The sequence below is a fragment of the Zalophus californianus genome, chromosome X, assembly GCF_009762305.2.
Source record: "Zalophus californianus isolate mZalCal1 chromosome X, mZalCal1.pri.v2, whole genome shotgun sequence".
NCBI lineage: Eukaryota > Metazoa > Chordata > Mammalia > Carnivora > Otariidae > Zalophus > Zalophus californianus.
In genome coordinates this window covers 96,877,761-96,895,328 of record NC_045612.1, presented here as the reverse complement: position 1 = coordinate 96,895,328, position 17,568 = coordinate 96,877,761, and the positions used below count along the sequence as shown (strand labels likewise).

The following is a 17,568-nucleotide window of genomic DNA, read 5'->3' as shown; positions in this document are numbered from 1 at the left end:
GTAGTTCAAAGTCTTAAGTTCTAAACAGTAACTGTGACTCTGAAATGTGACATGCTAACCTAGCATGTGCAGCAGTGATCCTAGTGGCCTTGTTGGCTACTGTGCTGCTGCTTTGGGATGGGTAATTGCTTGATAGGTGGTACTGTCCTTGTTAGAAATGGCTCACATTATGTAACAGTGAGCTGCAATCAGTCAGTGAAATTGATGAGAATAAAACTTTCACATTCAAATTGGGATTTGAGTAGAAACCTAGGTCAGCAATTTTGCTTGTTAAATCGTTATTATCTATTATTTCATTTGAAAGATGATGTCACATGCCTCCCATAGCATGCTAGGAGGAGGTTAGCCATGAATTCAAAGAACAGGGGTTTACCTGTTTAATACACTAAGCCTTTCCCTCCACAAAAAGAAAAGAAAAGTCAGAAACCACCCATTCTAGGATGAGACTGAAATGTAAAATGATACAATATCCAAGACAAAATGCGTATTTTTTCTTTATTAATGTTTTCTGTCTGTACATAATACTGTAGACTATTAGGGCCACAAATAAATTACCAAGAAGTATAAACAGTTATGAATATTTTAAAAGGTAGCTACTTTGATAAATGTATTCAAACAAGCTGATGAAAAAAATTACCATATTTCATTGATGAATCACTTATTCACATTTTAAAATCTCTGAAAAATTGAAGTGCAGCTTAAGATCGATGATGTCATGGATTAGTTGAAAGCATTTTTTTTCTTTTTTAATACATAAAAAAATAGTGTGCTTTTCAGTTCATGGTATATTTGATAAAATACAGCAATGAATCACCACTCATGCCCACTCAGAGATTCCCATTGGGTACAACCACCACTGTAAATCACTTTCTGTTATAGTAGGTAACTGCTGATTCCTTTAATATTGGGAGTTGTCACTGTTCCCCCTCCCCACCCCCACATTGGGGCATAGTCTCCCTAGGACAAGACTGACAGCGGCTCTCATAGTTGGAATATCAGTAACTGTAGAAATAAGATTTCGTCTAGCTACTTCCAAAGTACAATAAAATCAGTGGCAAAGGGAATTGGAACTTTGCGATAGCCCTATATTGTTGGCCCTAGGTCTTGGGTACTATCAAGCTGAAACAGACAATTTATTCTCCCAATGCACATAAAACAACCAACTGAGCGAAGATGGCTGTACCTTTTCTTCAAGTGTATGCTTTAAAGACTTGCATGAATGCCACAAATTGAAACAGCATTATTATTTGAAGGTTAAGGTATTGTCCCATTCCCAAAGCTAATATTTGATGCCAGTCACTGCTTGTCATGAATAGACTATAGGCTGATTTTTCTTTCCATTCCACGGCTGAAGAAAGATTCATGGAATAGGCTCCAGTAATATTTATAATTGATAGGGCCCATGAAAACCAAATAGGTCAAGCTCTTCATTTTTCAAATAATAGCCCCAAAGAAGTCAATTTACTCCTTTTCCATAGCAATTGGTGCAGCCCAAAATAGGACCCAGATCTCCTAATTCAGTGTCTTCTCCACCCCTCCTTCCCCTTCCCTTGCTTTGCATTGAACACAGTTCCCTCCTAATTTAATTGGTGATGGTTATGCCAGGAGTTTTACAATGAAACAACTTACCTCTAGGTTTCTTATGTTGGTTCTTATTAGGCCATTATTAGGCCATAAAGACACATCACAATATACTTATTCAAGTTCAGATATGATTGAAATGGAAAAATTGGTGGCTGGTACTTACTCTTAGCTGGAATTTTAATTTTACTGTTTTAAAATGCTTAAGAACAATACCACGTGGGACAGGCAAATCAGGTAATATTCTTTCCATCTCTGGACCAATATTGTGAATGCCAAAAAGACCAATGATACATGTGTCAAGAAGGAGACCACTCCCTTATTGATGTACTTTGCCTTCCTGTTCAAGGAAAAGCCTGTTAGTGTAATGGACATCACAACTGTGGATCAGATACATGCTAATTACATAGGTTAATCAAATGTGCCCTTTATTCCTAAGTATGCATGGAAAAAGTTTTGCAAAATATTTGAGGAAAGTGAAAGAGAAGGTCATGATGAACAAACAGAACAATTCCTGAGGTTAAAAAAAAAATACAGGAAACAGAAGAAAACTTTACCAAAAAATTAAAATTCATACCCAGAATTTTGAGAATATGAATTTGAATTAAGAATATGAATAAGGGGACGCCTGGGTGGCTCAGTCAGTTGGGCGGCTGCCTTCGGCTCAGGTCATGATCCTAGCGTCCTAGGATCAAGCCCCGCATCGGGCTCCTTGCTCAGCGCGGAGCCTGCTTCACCCTCTCCCTCTGCCTGCCTGCCGCTCCCCCTGCTTGTGCTCTCTCTCTCACTGTCTCTCTCTCTCTGTGTCAAATAAATAAATAAAAAATCTTTTTAAAAAAAGTATGAATATGAATTGAATAAGACTATGAATTTGAATTGAATAAGACTGAATTTGAGTAAGAGTATGTATTTGAGTTTGAATAAGAACAGACTGTAATAGAGGGGATCAGTTAGAGAACAAAATAAAGTACTTGGAAAATAGACACATTATCACGTAATTAAAAACTTAATAAATGCCAAGTGCCCAGCGTAGGGTTGCCCTGCCTCACTTAGGCTATAGCAGAACCTGGAACACATCACTCAGGCCCCACCCCCAACCCCACCCCCCAACCGGAAGCTCGCCGCCCCCCCTTCCCTGGACCCCATTTCAGGTCCCATCCCAGAGCTCGCACAACATTCCAACTGACAGTTTCCTGAGGTCTCCAACTGTCACTGATTCTGCCTCCAGCCTCCCTAGCCACTCAGGCTGGGAAATCTCCGAGGCCGCCACCACCCTCGGCCCCGCCGCTGCCTGCTCTGCAGCCCTCGCTTCCGGGCGGTCTTTGCCTTTGCCTTGGTGCCTGGGCCATCAGCCATGGCCACTGTGCCTGTCTCACAAGTGCACCAGAACTACCACCCCAACTGCGAGGCCGCCATCAACAGCCAGATCAACCTGGAGCTCTACACCTCCTATGTGTACCTGTCCATGGCCTTCTACTTCGACCGTGACGACGTGGCCTTGAAGAACTTCACCCAGTTCTTCCTGCGCCAGTCCCGCGAGGAGACCGAGAAGCTGATGCAGCTGCAGAACCAGCGCGGGGGCCGCATCTGTCACCGTGACATCAAGAAGCCGGACCACGACGACTGGGAGAGCGGCCTGAAGGCCATGGAGTGCACGAGCAAGTCAAGTCCATCAAAGAGCTGGGGGGCTATGTCACCAACCTGAGCAAGATGGGGGCCCCGGAAGCCGGCATGGCAGAGTACCTCTTTGACAAGCTCACCCTGGGCGACAGCGACAAAAAGAACTGAGTTGGGACTGTTTCCCCTATAGCCACAGGGTGCATGGTGACTTTCCCTGATCACCATGCCGAGCCTGCATATTGCAGTATTGCCTTTGCAAAACGTTCCAGGTTTTTTCTTCCAGTTTTGCCATTTCTTCCAATAAAATTATTTGTTAAAGTTCTCTGGTTGATTCGTGTCCAAATCTCTCGCCTTTCCAGCAGTCCCTCCACCCACCCATGCCCCAACCACACACGGCTCAGGATCTCCAGAGATGGAGGGAGAAGGTATTCTATGGGATCCTGGAAAACACAAAATCAATCTTCCCTTTATAAATGATGTAGGCATATGGGGGTGGGGTGGAATGGGGTGGGGTGGGGTGAGGTGGAGCCCTGGTGAATGTGGGAGCCAGTGCATGGTAAAAGTATAAAAACATGACCTGACAGTCACAATTGGGGTTGCCTCTGGAGAAAGTGGAGGGAATGGGATCGGGCAGGCATTAAAATAAAGGGTTCTTAAATTTTACTTGAAAATTTTTAGTTTACTGATATATGCAAATGTTAAATTTTGTTAACTGGGTGGCATGATGGGGACACCAGAAGCCAGCTTGGCAGAGTATCTCTTTGTGTACTCTGAAAACTATAAAACACTAATGAAGGAAATCAGAGACAAGGGGTGCCTGGGTGGCTTGGTTGGTTAAGCATCCAACTCTTGATTTCAACTCAGACCTTGATCTCAGGATCCTGAGCTCAAGCCCCGCATTGGGCTCCACTCTGGGTATGGAGCCTACATAAAAAAAAGGAAGAAAGAAATCAGAGACGACATAAACAAATGGAAAGATATTCCATGCTAATGGATTAGAAGGACAAATAGTGTTAAAATGTCCATACTACCCAAAGCAATCTATAGATTTAATGCCATCCCTGTCAAAATACCAACAGGATTTTTCACAGAACTAGAACAAACAATCCTAAAGTTTGTATGGAACCACAAAAGACCCCAAATAGCCAAAGCAATCTTGAAATAGAAGAAGAAAACTGGAGGTATTACAATCTCAGATTTTAAGATATACTACAAAGCTACAGTAATCAAACAGTATGGTACTGACACAAAAACAGACATATAGATCAATGGAAGAGGACAGGGAGCCCAGAAATTAAACCGTGATTATATGGTCAATTAATCTTCAACAAAGGAAACAAGAATATGCGATGGGAAAAAGACAGTCTCTTCAACAAACAGTGCTGGGAAAACTAGTCAGCTACATGCAAAAGAATGAAACTGGACCACTTTTTTACACCTTGCACAAAAATAAACTCAAAATGAATTAAAGACCTAAATGTGAGACCTGAAACCACAAAAATCCCAGAGAGGAGCATAGGCAGTAATTTCTCTGACATTGGACATGGCAACATTTTTCTTGATATGTCTCTTGATGGAAGGGAAACCAAAACAAAAACAAACTATTGGGACTACATCAAAATAAAAAGCAGAGCAAAGGAAACAATCAGCAAAACTAAAAGACAACCTCCTAAACTAGAGAAGATATTTGCAAATGACATTATCTGATAAAGGGTTAGTATCCAAAATATATAAAGAACATATACAACTCAGCACCAAAAAACCTCACATAATCCAGTTAAGAAATGGGCAGAAGACATGGATAGACGTTTTTCCAAAGAAGATATATAGATGGCCAAAAGACATATGAAAAGATGCTCAACATCGGTGATCATCAGGTTAAAACAAATCAAAACCACAATGAGATACCATACCTGTCAGAATGGCTAAAATCAAGAATACAAGAAACAACCGGTGTTAGTGAGGATGTGGAGAAAGGGCTACCCTCTTGCATTGTTGGTGGGAATGCAAACTGATGCAGCCACTCTGGAAAACATAATGGAGGTTCCTCAAAAACTTAAAAATAGAACTACCCTATGAACTACCCTACCCTTGCACTACTAAGTATTTACTCAAAGAATACAAAAATACTAATGCAAAGGAATACCTGCACCCTGATGTTTAGACCAACATTATCTACAATAGCCAAATTATGGAAACAGCCCATCTCCATTAACTGATGAATGGATAAAGAAGATGTGATACACACACACACACACACACACACACACACACACACACACACACACACAAACATTACTCAGCCATAAAAAAGAATGAAATCTTGCCATTTGCAGCAACATGGATGTATCTAGAGGGTATAATGCTAAGCAAAATAAGTCAGTCAAGGAAAGACAAATACCATATGATTTCACTCATGTGGAATTTAGGAAACAAACAAACGAAGGGGAAAAAAAAGAGACAAACCAAAAAGCAGACTCTGCACTATAGAGAACAAACAGACGGTTACCAGAGGGGAGGTGGTTGGGGGGATGGGGGAAATAGGTGATGGGGATTAAGAGCGCACTTAATCATGATGAGCACTGAGTAATGTATAGAATTGTTGAACCACAATATTGTACACCTGAAACTAATATAACAGTGTATGGTAGCCATGCTGGAATTAACATTTAAAAAAAGAAAAGAGAAAAAGAAGATATACAAATGGCCAATAAGTACATACAAAGATGCTCAACATCATTAATCATTGGAGAAATGCAAATCAAAACCACAATGTGATACTACTTTGTATCCACTAAGATGAGTAAAATTAAAAAAAGACACAACAACAGTGTTGGCAGCTTCACACATCGTTGGTGGAAATGTAAAATGGTATAGCCACTTTGGAAAATATTTGGCAGTTCCTCAAAATATTAAACATAAAGTTGTCATATGACCTAGCAATTCTATTCCCAGGTATAGTCCCAAGAAAATAAAATTATTTCTACACAAATCCCTACAAACAAATATTCATAGCAACACTCTTCATACTCACAAAATGGAAACAACCCAAATGTCCATCAACTGATGAAAGGATACATAAAATGTGCTTATAGATATTATGGAATACTATTCAGCAATTAAAAAAGGAAGATTAGGAACATTATGCTAAGTAAAGAAATCAGGTACAAAAGGTCACATACTGCATGATTCCATTTATTTGAAATGTCCAGAATAGGCAAATCTATAGAGACAGAAAATGAATGAGTGGTAGGTCTGGGGAATGACTGCTTATGGGTAGCCAATTTCATTTTGGTGCGATGAAAATGTGAAATTAGATTGTGGTAATGGTTGCACAACACTATGAATATACTAAAAAGCAAGCAAATGTTCACTTTCAAAAGTTGAATTTTATAGTGTATGAATTGTATCTTGATAGAGTTATTTCATTCTTCTTTTGGGGGGGGGGCAGAGCAAGAGGAAGAGAGAATCCTAAGCAGGCTCCATGCCCAGCACAGAGTCGGACCTCACAACCCTGAGATCACAACCTGAGCCGAAATCAAAAGTTGGGTGCTTAACTAACTGAGCCACCCAGGCACCCCTAGAATTGTTATTTTAAAAAATGGCCTCAAGACACCCTGCACCAGGGCGCCTGGGTGGCCCAGTTGGTTAAGTGGGGAATTCTTGGTTTCTGCTCAGGTCCTGATCTCAGGGTGGTGAGACTGAGCCCCGGGTCGGGCTGGGCACTGAACACAGTCTGCTTAAGATTCTCTCTCCCTCCGGCCCTCACCCCACTCCCACCCACCCACACCCTGCTCTCTCTCTCTTTCTCTCAATCTCTCTAAAATAAATAAAGCTTAAAAAAAAAAAAAAAGACACTCAGAATTGCCCTGCGCCTCCCGCCTCACGCAGACTCAGATGGAACGTTGAATGCGGCGCCCTGCCCCTAAGCCGCTCCTGATTGCGTGACCACGCCCCCTCGCCTAACAGATCCAACCTCCCAACTGCAGAGTAACGGACCTCATTCCAGCGCCATCACAGAGAGCTGCGCAAGGCTTTCTTCTTCGCCTATAGCTTGAAAACACACTGCAGACCTGTCGCCACTGCCTGTGGCCCTGCAGCCCTCGCTTCCCACCACGGTCACCTTCCTCTTGGTGCCCGGACCGCCAGCCATGGCCACCGCACCGCTCTCACAAGTGCGCCAGAACTACCACCCCGACTGCGAGGCCGCCATTAACAGCCAGATCAACCTGGAGCTCTACGCCTCCTACGTGTACCTGTCCATGGCCTTCTACTTCGACCGCGACGACGTGGCCTTGAAGAACTTCGCCCAGTTCTTCCTGCGCCAGTCCCGCGAGGAGACCGAGCATGCCGAGAAGCTGATGCAGCTGCAGAACCAGCGCGGGGGCCGCATCCGCCTCCGTGACATCAAGAAGCCGGACCGCGACGACTGGGAGAGCGGCCTGAAGGCCATGGAGTGCGCCCTGCACCTGGAGAAGAGCGTGAACCAGAGCCTGCTCGACCTGCACCAGCTGGCCACCGACAAGAGCGACGCCCACCTGTGCGACTTCCTCGAGAGCCACTACCTGCATGAGCAAGTCAAGTCCATCAAAGAGCTGGGGGCCTATGTCACCAACCTGAGCAAGATGGGGGCCCCGGAAGCCGGCATGGCAGAGTACCTCTTTGACAAGCTCACCCTGGGCGACAGCGACAAAAAGAACTGAGTTGGGACTGTTTCCCTTATAGCCACAGGGTGCATGGTGACTTTCCCTGGTCACCATGCCGAGCCTGCATATTGCAGTATTGCCTTTGCAAAACGTTCCAGTTTTTTTCTTCCAGTTCTGCCATAAATAAAGTTAATTTGGTTTCAATAAAGTTATTTGGTTCTTAAATAAATAAAGGTCTCTGGTTGATTTGTATGCATATCTCTCACCTTTGAAGTTTTAAAACAGGTATTCAGGAATCTCTCCACCCACCCAACCCCATCTACATGCAGCTCAGGACCTCTGAAGATGGAGGGAGAAGATATTTCATGGGACTGTGGAAAACAAAAAATTAATCTTACCCTTATAAACAGTGTGGGGTGGGTGATCTAGGGCCCTGATGAATGTGGGAGCCTGTGCATAGTAAAAGTATAAAAATTTGGCCTGAAAATTATGATTGGGGTTGATCTGGGGAAAGAGTGATGGAAATGGGTTTGGGCAGGGATTAAAGTAAAGGAGGTCTTCAGCTTTACCTGAAAACTTTTAGTTTGTTAAAATATGTAAATACTAATGTTTGTTAATTCTAGATAGCAAGAAAGGGACTCCAGAAGCCATGGCAGGATACCTCTTTGACAAGCTCATCATGGGCAACAGTGATAAGAGAAACTGAATATTAGGCTGGCTTCCCCAAGATATGAGAGTGATTGCCTTTGGACCCCCTTTGCAGAACATGCATATTGTCATTAGGAAACTTCTGCTTTCCCTTATAAATAGTGTGGTTATGTGGGATGGGGTAAGATGGGTGGTTTGGAGCCCTGGTTGCTATAGATGGATGTGTATGACAAAAGTATAGAAAAAAACATGGTCTAGAATTCGTAATACTAGTTGCTTCTGGGAAAGAAGTGAAAAATGGGATTGGGCAGGGATTAAAATAAATGGAGTCTTCAACTTTATCTGAATCGTTTTTAGCTCATTAAGTCATGCAAATGTTATTGTTTATTGTTTCTCAGTAACAACTTGGGGGCCCTGGAAACTGGCATAGTAGATTATCTGCTTGGCAGGTTCACCCTTGTCAGTCTGTTAATATGGAACTGTGTTTTAGACTTAGGTCTCTATATAGAGACACAGGTGTGATTTCAAATGGCCATCAGTGCCAGGTATGCATGCTGCCAATACAAAACCTCCAGTTATGGGTTTTTATGTACACTTTCTAATAGTTTGGTTTAGAGAGAAGACCCTACTCAGTATAAGAGTTGAAAATTTAACAAAGATGCTAAACATCAAAATATTTAATAATATGAAGTAGATTCAATCTCCAAGAAAGAAATAATTCATAACAATAATAATTCATAGTCATAGAAGGACCTTGTACAATAACAACCTCTCAGAAGAAATTCCAGAAGGAGAAAACAAGGGGTTGTTCAGAGAGAGAGTAGACAATAATCGAGAAATAATTTTTTTTAAAATAGTATAATCCAAATACTATTATTTTATATATTTTCTCCTTTAATCTACTAATGTTCTGAATTACATTAATAGATTTTCCTGTGTGGAATTATTTTTTTATTCCTGGAATGAAACTTATTTGGTCACTGTTGATTTGTTTTACTACAATTTTTTTAAGATATAATTTAAGAGATACAACATTGTGTAATTTTAAGGTATACAGCGTGCTGATTTGATACACTTATATGTTGGGAAATGATTGCCACCAAAACCTTAGAAAAAACCTCCATCACTTCATATAATTACCATTTCTTTTTGGTGATGAGATTACTTAAGGTTTATTCTCTTAGCAATATTCAAAGATATAATATTGTTAACTATAATGGCCATACTATACATTAGATCTCTATAGTTTGTACCATTTGATCAATATCTCCCCATTTTCTCCAACCCCCAGCCTGTGGTAACTACCATTCTACTCTATGTTGCTGAGTTTGGCTTTTTTGAGTTCCTTATATAATTGATATATTTTTGATTGATAAATTGATACAGTATTTGTCTTTTTCTGACTTATTTCACATAATGTCCTCAAGTTTCATCCAAGTTGTTGCAAATGGCAGCATTTCTTTCTTATTGCAGAATAATATTCTGTTTTATACACACACACACACACACACACACACACACACACACACACACACACACACACACACACACACACACACACACACACACACACACACACACACACCCCACATCTTCTTTATCCATCTACCCACTGACCAACACTTAGGTTGTTTCCATATGTGGCCTATTGTGAATAATGTTGCAGTGAACATTGGGAAGCAGTTATCTCTTTGAGATCCTGTTTTCATTTCTTTGGGATAAATACCCAGAAAATAAATTGCTGGATCAAATAGCAGTTCTATTTTTAATTTTTTGAGGAATGTCCATACTGTTTTCCATACTGGCTGTATCAGTTTATACTCCCACCAACAGTACACAAGAGTTTCCTTTTCTCCACATCCTTGCCAGCACTTGATATTTCTTGTCTTTTTAGTGATAGCCATTCTAACACATGTGAGGTGATATCTCATTGTGACTTTGATTTGCATTTCCCTGATAACTAGTGATGTTGAGCACCTTTTCATATACCTGTTAGCCATCTGTATGTCTTCTTTGGAAAAATGTCTTTTCAGGTTCTCGGCCCATTTTTTAATTGGGTTGTGTAAGTTCTTTATATATTTTGGATATTAATCCCTTATCAGGTATATGCTTTCCAGATACTGTCTTCTATTCCATAGTTTGCCTTTTTGTTTCACTGATTGTTTCTTTTGCTCTGCAGAAGTTTTTTAGATTAATATAGTCCCACTGATTTATTTTTTGCTTTTGTTGCTTGTGCTTTGGGTGTCATATCCAGAAAATCATTTCCAGGACCAATATCAACCTTTTTCCTATGTTACCTCCTGGGAGTTTTATGGCTTCAGGTCTTAGGTTAAAGTCTTTAATCCTTTTTGAGTTAATTTTTGTGTATGGTATAAGATAGGGGTACAGTTTCATTCTTCTGCATGTGGTTATTCAGTTTTCCCACCACAGTTTATCAAAGACACTATCCTTTCCCCACTGAGTATTCCTTGCTCCCCTGTCAAATATTAGTTGACCATTTATGTGTGAGTTTATTTCTGAGCTTTTGATTATGTTCCATTGGACTATGTGTCTTTTTTCATGCCAGTACCACACTGTTTTGCTTTATAAGGTTTTGCATTATTGTTTGAATTCAGGAAGTACAATGCCTCCAGCTATGTTCTTTCTTTGGATATTCAGGGTCTTTTGTAGCTCCATAGGAATTTTAGGAATGTTTTTCTATTTCTGTAAAGAATGCCATTGGAATTTTGATAGGGTTTACAGTGAATCTATAGATGACTTTGGGGAGTACAGACATTTTAACCATATCAATTCTTCTGATCAATGAACACAGGATATCTTTCTATTTATCTGTGTCATCTTTAATTTCTTTCATGAAATTCTTAAAGTTTTCAATGTACAGATCTTGGTTAAATTTATCCCTAATATTTTATTGTTTTTGATGCTAATGTAAATGGGATTGTTTTCTTTATTTCTTTTTCTTGTTATTAGTATGTAGAAATGCAGCTGTGTTTTTGTAACCTGTAACTTTTCTAAATTCATTAATTATTTCTGACAGGTTTTTGGTGGAGTCTTTAAGACTTTCTAGATCTAAAAGTATATTATCTGCAAAGATAATTTGACTTTTTCCTTTCTAATATGGATGTCTTTTATTTCTGTTCCTTGCCTGAATGCTCTGGCTAGGACTTCCAGTGCTATGATTAATATGAGTGGTGAGAGTGGGCACCTTTGCCTCATTCCTGATCTTAGAGGAAAAGCTTTCACCATTGTGGATGTCACAGCTTGTCCTCTGTGACCTTTATTTTGAGGTATCTTTTTATACTCAATTTGCTGAGAGTTTTTTTATCATAAATAGATGTTGAATTTTGCCGGATCCTTTTTTCTGCATCTGTTGAAATGATCATGATTTTTATCCTTCATTTTGTTAAAGTGGTGTATTACATTGATTGATTTATGGGTGTTGAACCATCCTTGCATCCCTGGAATAAATGCCCCTTGATAATGGTATATAATCCTATTAAAGTTTTGTTTAATTTGGTTTGCTAGTATTTTGTTGAGTTTTACATCTATATTTATCAGAGATATTGGCTTGTAATTTTCTTGTGGTATCCTTGTCTGGCTTTAGTATCAAAATGTTGGCCTTGTAAAATGAATTTGGAAGTGTTCTATCATATTTTTTTGGAATTGTTTGAAAAGAATTTGTATTCTTTTTTAAATGTTTGTCAGAATCCACTGGTAAAACTGGTACTGGACTTTTGTTTGTTGGGAGGTTTTTGATTACTGATTCAATTTCATTACTAGTAATTGGTCTGTTTGGATTTTCTAGTTCGTCATGTTTCTGTTTTGGTAGGTTGTATGTTTCTCAGAAATTATCCAGTTTTTCTAGTTTGTCCAATTTGTTGGTGCCTACAGTTGAATGGGAGTTAGGTGCACCAGCCCCCTGTGCAGTCAAAAATCTGAGTATAACTTTTGGCTCCCCAGAAACCTTACTACTAATAGCCTACTATTAACCAGAAGCCTTACCAATAACATAAATAGCTGATTAACACATATTTTTATGCTATGTGCATTATAATGCTGTATTCTTACAATAAGGTAGAGAAAATAAAATGTTACTAAGAAAATCATAAGGAAGAGAAAATTACACTTAGTACTGTAAAAAGTCCACATATAAGTGGACTTTTGCAGTTCAAACTTATGTTTAAGTGTCAACTGTAATTGTTTGGAGCGGTCTCTTCAGTTCATTTGTATTTCTGTTGTAATTGTCTCTTTTATTTCTGATTTTGTTTGTTTGAATCTTTTTTTCTTAGTCTAGCCAAAGTTTATTGATTTTTTAAAAATTTTCATTTCTTTATTTTCTGAACATTCTATAATGTAATATCTACATTTATAAATTTAAAAAATCTTCAAAAAACATTCCAAAATAAATAACATTCCAAAATAAATAAAAAGGCAATTTTTATTAACTTTCAGAATAATAGCAGTATCTTGGGAGTGTCCTGCCGAGTAACTATTGGAGGACAAAGTTCATGTTGATCTGTAAGTACTGATTTGAATGTGGAAAATGGGTCTCGTGATCTCAGATACATCTGTAATATTCCAGCAACAAAACCTATTTCCTGCACTTGGGACCAGTCTTTCCTAAATCCATAGAAAGTACTTCTGTGAGAAGGTGCCCAACTGAAGCCAACTACAGGAGTATTAGCAGGGACTCAGAGTAAGCATCACCACGGACAGCAACTGTTGCCACCGACTCCATGCAACGGGCAATTGTTCTTGCTTGAAGATCTCCTGACAGAAGGGATGAGCACTTTTCCCCCAAAGGCTTGAAAACTGCAAGTATAGATGAATGAATTAATGAATGAATGAATGAGCAAGTGAATTTTAAGAAAATCAAAGGTGGTTGAAGAATGCCAGAGAGGTCTTCTGACCCTTTGATTTTATTTATCCTTTCAAAAACCAGCTGTTAATTTTCTTGATCTTTTTAAATTTTTTTTCTGGTCTCTATTTCATGTTTTTCTCCTATGGTGTTTTTTTATTTCCTTTCTTGTGCTAACTTTGGGCTTGGTGTGTTCTTTTTCTAGTTCCTTGGTATGTAAAGTTGTTTATTTAAGATCTTTTTATCTTGATTTTTTTTTCTTGATGTAGGCATTTATCAGTATATACTTGCCTCTTAGAACTGCTTTTCCTGCATCCCATTTTTTTTGTATGTTGTGTTTCCTTTTTTGTTTAATTCAAGATCTTATTCTGATTCCCTTTTGAATTCTCCTTTGACCCACTGGTTGCTCAGGAGTGTGTTCTTTTGTTGTTGTTAAGTTTTTATTTTTAATTAATCTCTACACCCAACGTGGGGCTCGAACTTACAATCCAGAGATCAAGAGTTGCACACTCCACGTACTGAGTTAGCCAGGCACGCCAAGGAATATGTTTTTTTAATTTCCACATATTTGTGAATTTCCCAGCTTTCCTTTTGTTGACTTCTAGCTTCATACAGTTGTGTTCAGAAAAGATACTTGGTGGGGCGCCTAGGTGGCGCAGTTGGTGAAGCAGCCAACTCTTTGGTTTCGACTTAAGTCATGATCTCAGAGTACTGGGATCGCGCCCTGCATTGGGCTCTCTGCTCAACAGGGAGTCCACTTGAGACTCTCTCTCCCTCTCCCCTTCCTGCTCATGCTCTCTCTCTTTCTCTTTCTCTAAAATAAATAAATAAATCTTAAAAAAAAAAAAGATACTTGGTGTGATTTTGGTCTTAAATTTGCTAAAAATTGTTACATGACCTATCACGTGGTCTATTCAGAGAATGTTGTGTGCACTTGAGAAGGATGTATATTGTTTTTGGATGGAATGTTCTGTAGATTTCTGTTAGGTCCATGTGGTCTAAAGTGTAGTTCAAGTCCATCTTTTTTTTTTTTTTTTGGTCTGGATGACCTATGCATTTTTGATAGTAGAAGCTTAAAATTCCCAGCTTTTTGTATTGCTGTTTATTTCTCCTTTTAGTTGTTAGTATTTGGTTTATATATTTAGGTGTTCTATTGTTGGGTGCCTAAATATTTACATATATCTTCTTTATGGATTGATCCCTTTATCTTTTTATAACGACTTTCTTTGTGTTGATCATTTTTAGCTTCAAATCTGTTTTGTGTGATAGAAGTATAGCTGTCCCTGCTTTCTTTTGCTTGAAATGTCTTTTTTCCATTTATTCACTCTCTACATGTGTCCTTAAAGCTAAAATAAGCCTTTTTAAAAAAAGGTTTTATTTTGGGGGCACCTGGGTGGTTCATTAAGCTTCGAACTCTTAATTTTGGCTCAGGTCGTGGTCTCGAGCCCACATCAGTCTCTGCACTGTGCGTGGAGCCTGCTTAAGATTCTCTCTCCCTCTCTCTCTGCCCCTCCTCCTCCCCACTCTTGTGCACATGCTCTCTCTTCTCAAAAATAAATGAAAGAATAAAAAAGATTTTATTTTTAAGTAATCTGTACACCCATTATGGGGCTCAAACTTACGACTCTGAGATCAAGACTTGCACACTCCTCTGACTGTGCCAGCTAGGCACCCCTAAAATAAGTCTCTTATAGGCAGTTTATCATTGGACCTTGTTTTTTTTTTTTTTTATCCCTTCAGCCATTCTGTGTCTTTTGATTAGAGAATTTAATCCTTTTAAATTTAAAATAATTATTGATAAGTAAGGTCTTACTATTGCCATTTTGTTCATTGTTTTCTGTTTTGTAGATCCTTTGTTCCTTGTTTTCTCTCTTGGTGTGTTCCTTTGTAATTTGATGACTATTTGTAGTGGTATCCTTTGACTCTTATCATAATTTTTTTTTTTTTTTGTATCTAATACAGTTTTTTCCTTTGTGTCTTTGGGGTTGGTTGCTGGAAGATTATTGTATCCTTTGGTTGTGTCATGTTTCCTTGATTTTTGTCACGTTCCTTGAAGTTTTGCATTGCTCTGTTCTCATTTGAAGTAGCAATCTTTTACAGTCTTTACTAACTGCCTTCAGGAGAGAAATACTTGCCATTAGTCTTGATAGTGATTCTGAGACTTTCTCAGACTTTCTATGGATACAGCTGCTCTCCACTTCTTACTCCCTCTTGTGGCAGAATTCTTAAGCTCTCTCTTATGCCTTCTCTCCATCCTGCAATGCACCAGGCCAGGAGTTGACATTCTCACTTTTGTTTTCCAAAGACTGGTACTAAAGCTTAAGTTTGTGGTAACTAGCCATTTCCCAAAGCTCACTTTTGTCACTGCTGATATGAATGTGCTAATGAGGAGGCACAGAAAACCACCAGAATCTGCAAGTCAGAGACCACAAATTTGAGCTATAGTGCCACTTTTTGGAAGACCAAAGTGAGAGGAGCGTACACAGGAAGCTGACCACAGCGTGGCAGAGGTTTGTGGTGGAAGCATTCTGAGTGCTAGGGGTATGCATGGGCCAGTTGAGGTCATCTGTGGGTTTTATCAGCAACTCATGGGCAGGCTTCTTGATGAAATGTAAGACATGGTTGGTTGACCCATGTCCCCTTAATACCCTCTGAGAGTCTTATTTGCTGGCTCTCCCAGCTTCTTCCTGATTCCCAGTCATGTAGCTGAAGATTGGGTACTTCTCCCCAGTGTGTCCCAAATTTGTATTTTGTACCAGTGGTGTACAGAAGTTCTCTGGAAACCTGAACTTATACAAAGCCTTTCTAATCTGTGGATGCTTATGTAAATCATTGTTTTCCAGGGTCTCCTGAACTCTAGCCAGGATGGACTGGAACCAGTTTACAGGCCACTACATGTTCCATAGCTGGGAACAAAGTCTATATGCCTTTACCCAGTGCACAAGTGGTTGAGATTCCAGATTCCTTCTGAGTCATTTGGCATATGGAGCTGGATCATTCCATAGCTCCCACAAAGGCACTTCTGTCTGTGGATGGATGCCAAATGATGGTTGGGGTGGGGCAGTACAAAAATAAGAGCTGTCTTACTACACCATGATGCTGACATCACTCTTGCTAATATTTCTATTTAGGATTTCGCATTTCTCTACCTTAACACATAGTTTTCTTTTCAGGTGTGTGAGTACCATCTTTGTCCTGTTTTGGTATTAGGGTTATTCTGGCCCTGTAAAACAAATTGAGAGGTTTTTTTTTTTTTTTTTTTTTCATTTTATATGCTCTGGAATAGTTTTCATATTATAGGTTTTCTTGTTCTAAGAAGATTTAGTAGAATTCACATTAAAATTATCTGGGTCTCCTCTCTTTTTAAAGATAGATGCTTTTATTTCTGTAAAAAAATGGCTTTGGGATTTTGATCGGGATAACATTGAATCTGTAGGTTGTTTTGGGTAGCACAGGTATTTTAACAGTATTAAGCCTTCTATTCCATGAACATGATCTGTCTTTACATTTACTTGTTTCTTTAATTTTTTCAGCAATGTTTTGTTCACATTGATTATCATATGTTTAACTATCCTCATGCCCCAAGGATAAATCCCACTTGTTGAGGTTTGTTGCATCTATATTCATCAGAAATATTGGCATGTAGTTTTCTTTTATTGTAGTGTCTTTTTCTGGCTTTGCAATCAGAATAATACTGGCCTCATAAAATGAGTCTGGAAGGGTCCCCTCTTCTTCAGTTTCTTGGAAGACTTTGAGAAGGATTGGTATTAATTCCTCTTAAATTCATTTAGAACCACAAAAGGCCCCAATGGCCAAACAATCTTGAGAAAAAAGAACAAAGCTGGAGGCCTCATACTTCCTGAAATAAAAACATCTTACAAACTTACAGTAATAAAAACAGTATGGTACTGGCATAAAGACAGATAAACAATAGAACTGAATTGAGAGCCCAGAAATAAACCCACAGATACACACTCAAATGATCTTCAACAGGGGTGCCCAAATACACAGTGGGGAATGTATAGTCTGGGAAATAGTGTTGGGAAAGTCTGGGAAATAGTGTTTGGAAAATTAGACATCCATATGGGTTGAATGAAAATGGAACTCTGTATTACACCAGAGACAAAAATCAACTGAAAATGGATTAAAGAGTTTGACATAAGAGGAAGGTTGGGCAGTGGGCAAAGGGGATCACATTAGAGCTACTGACAAAAT

General features: G+C 39.2%; 2 protein-coding genes and 1 pseudogene across 6 annotated transcripts in view; all 3 read left to right on the top strand.

The window, feature by feature from the left end:
* The window catches only part of PRRG1 (proline rich and Gla domain 1), a 173,105-nt gene that overhangs the window by 122,650 nt on the left and 32,887 nt on the right, over nt 1-17,568 (top strand). The window lies entirely within an intron of this gene.
* Nucleotides 2,816-8,082, top strand: LOC113930275 (annotated as a pseudogene).
* Nucleotides 7,170-7,904, top strand: LOC113930274 (ferritin heavy chain-like). Its single transcript, XM_035725489.1, has one exon. It carries the CDS (start codon nt 7,353-7,355, stop codon nt 7,902-7,904), a length of 552 nt encoding a protein of 183 aa, XP_035581382.1. The 5' UTR covers nt 7,170-7,352.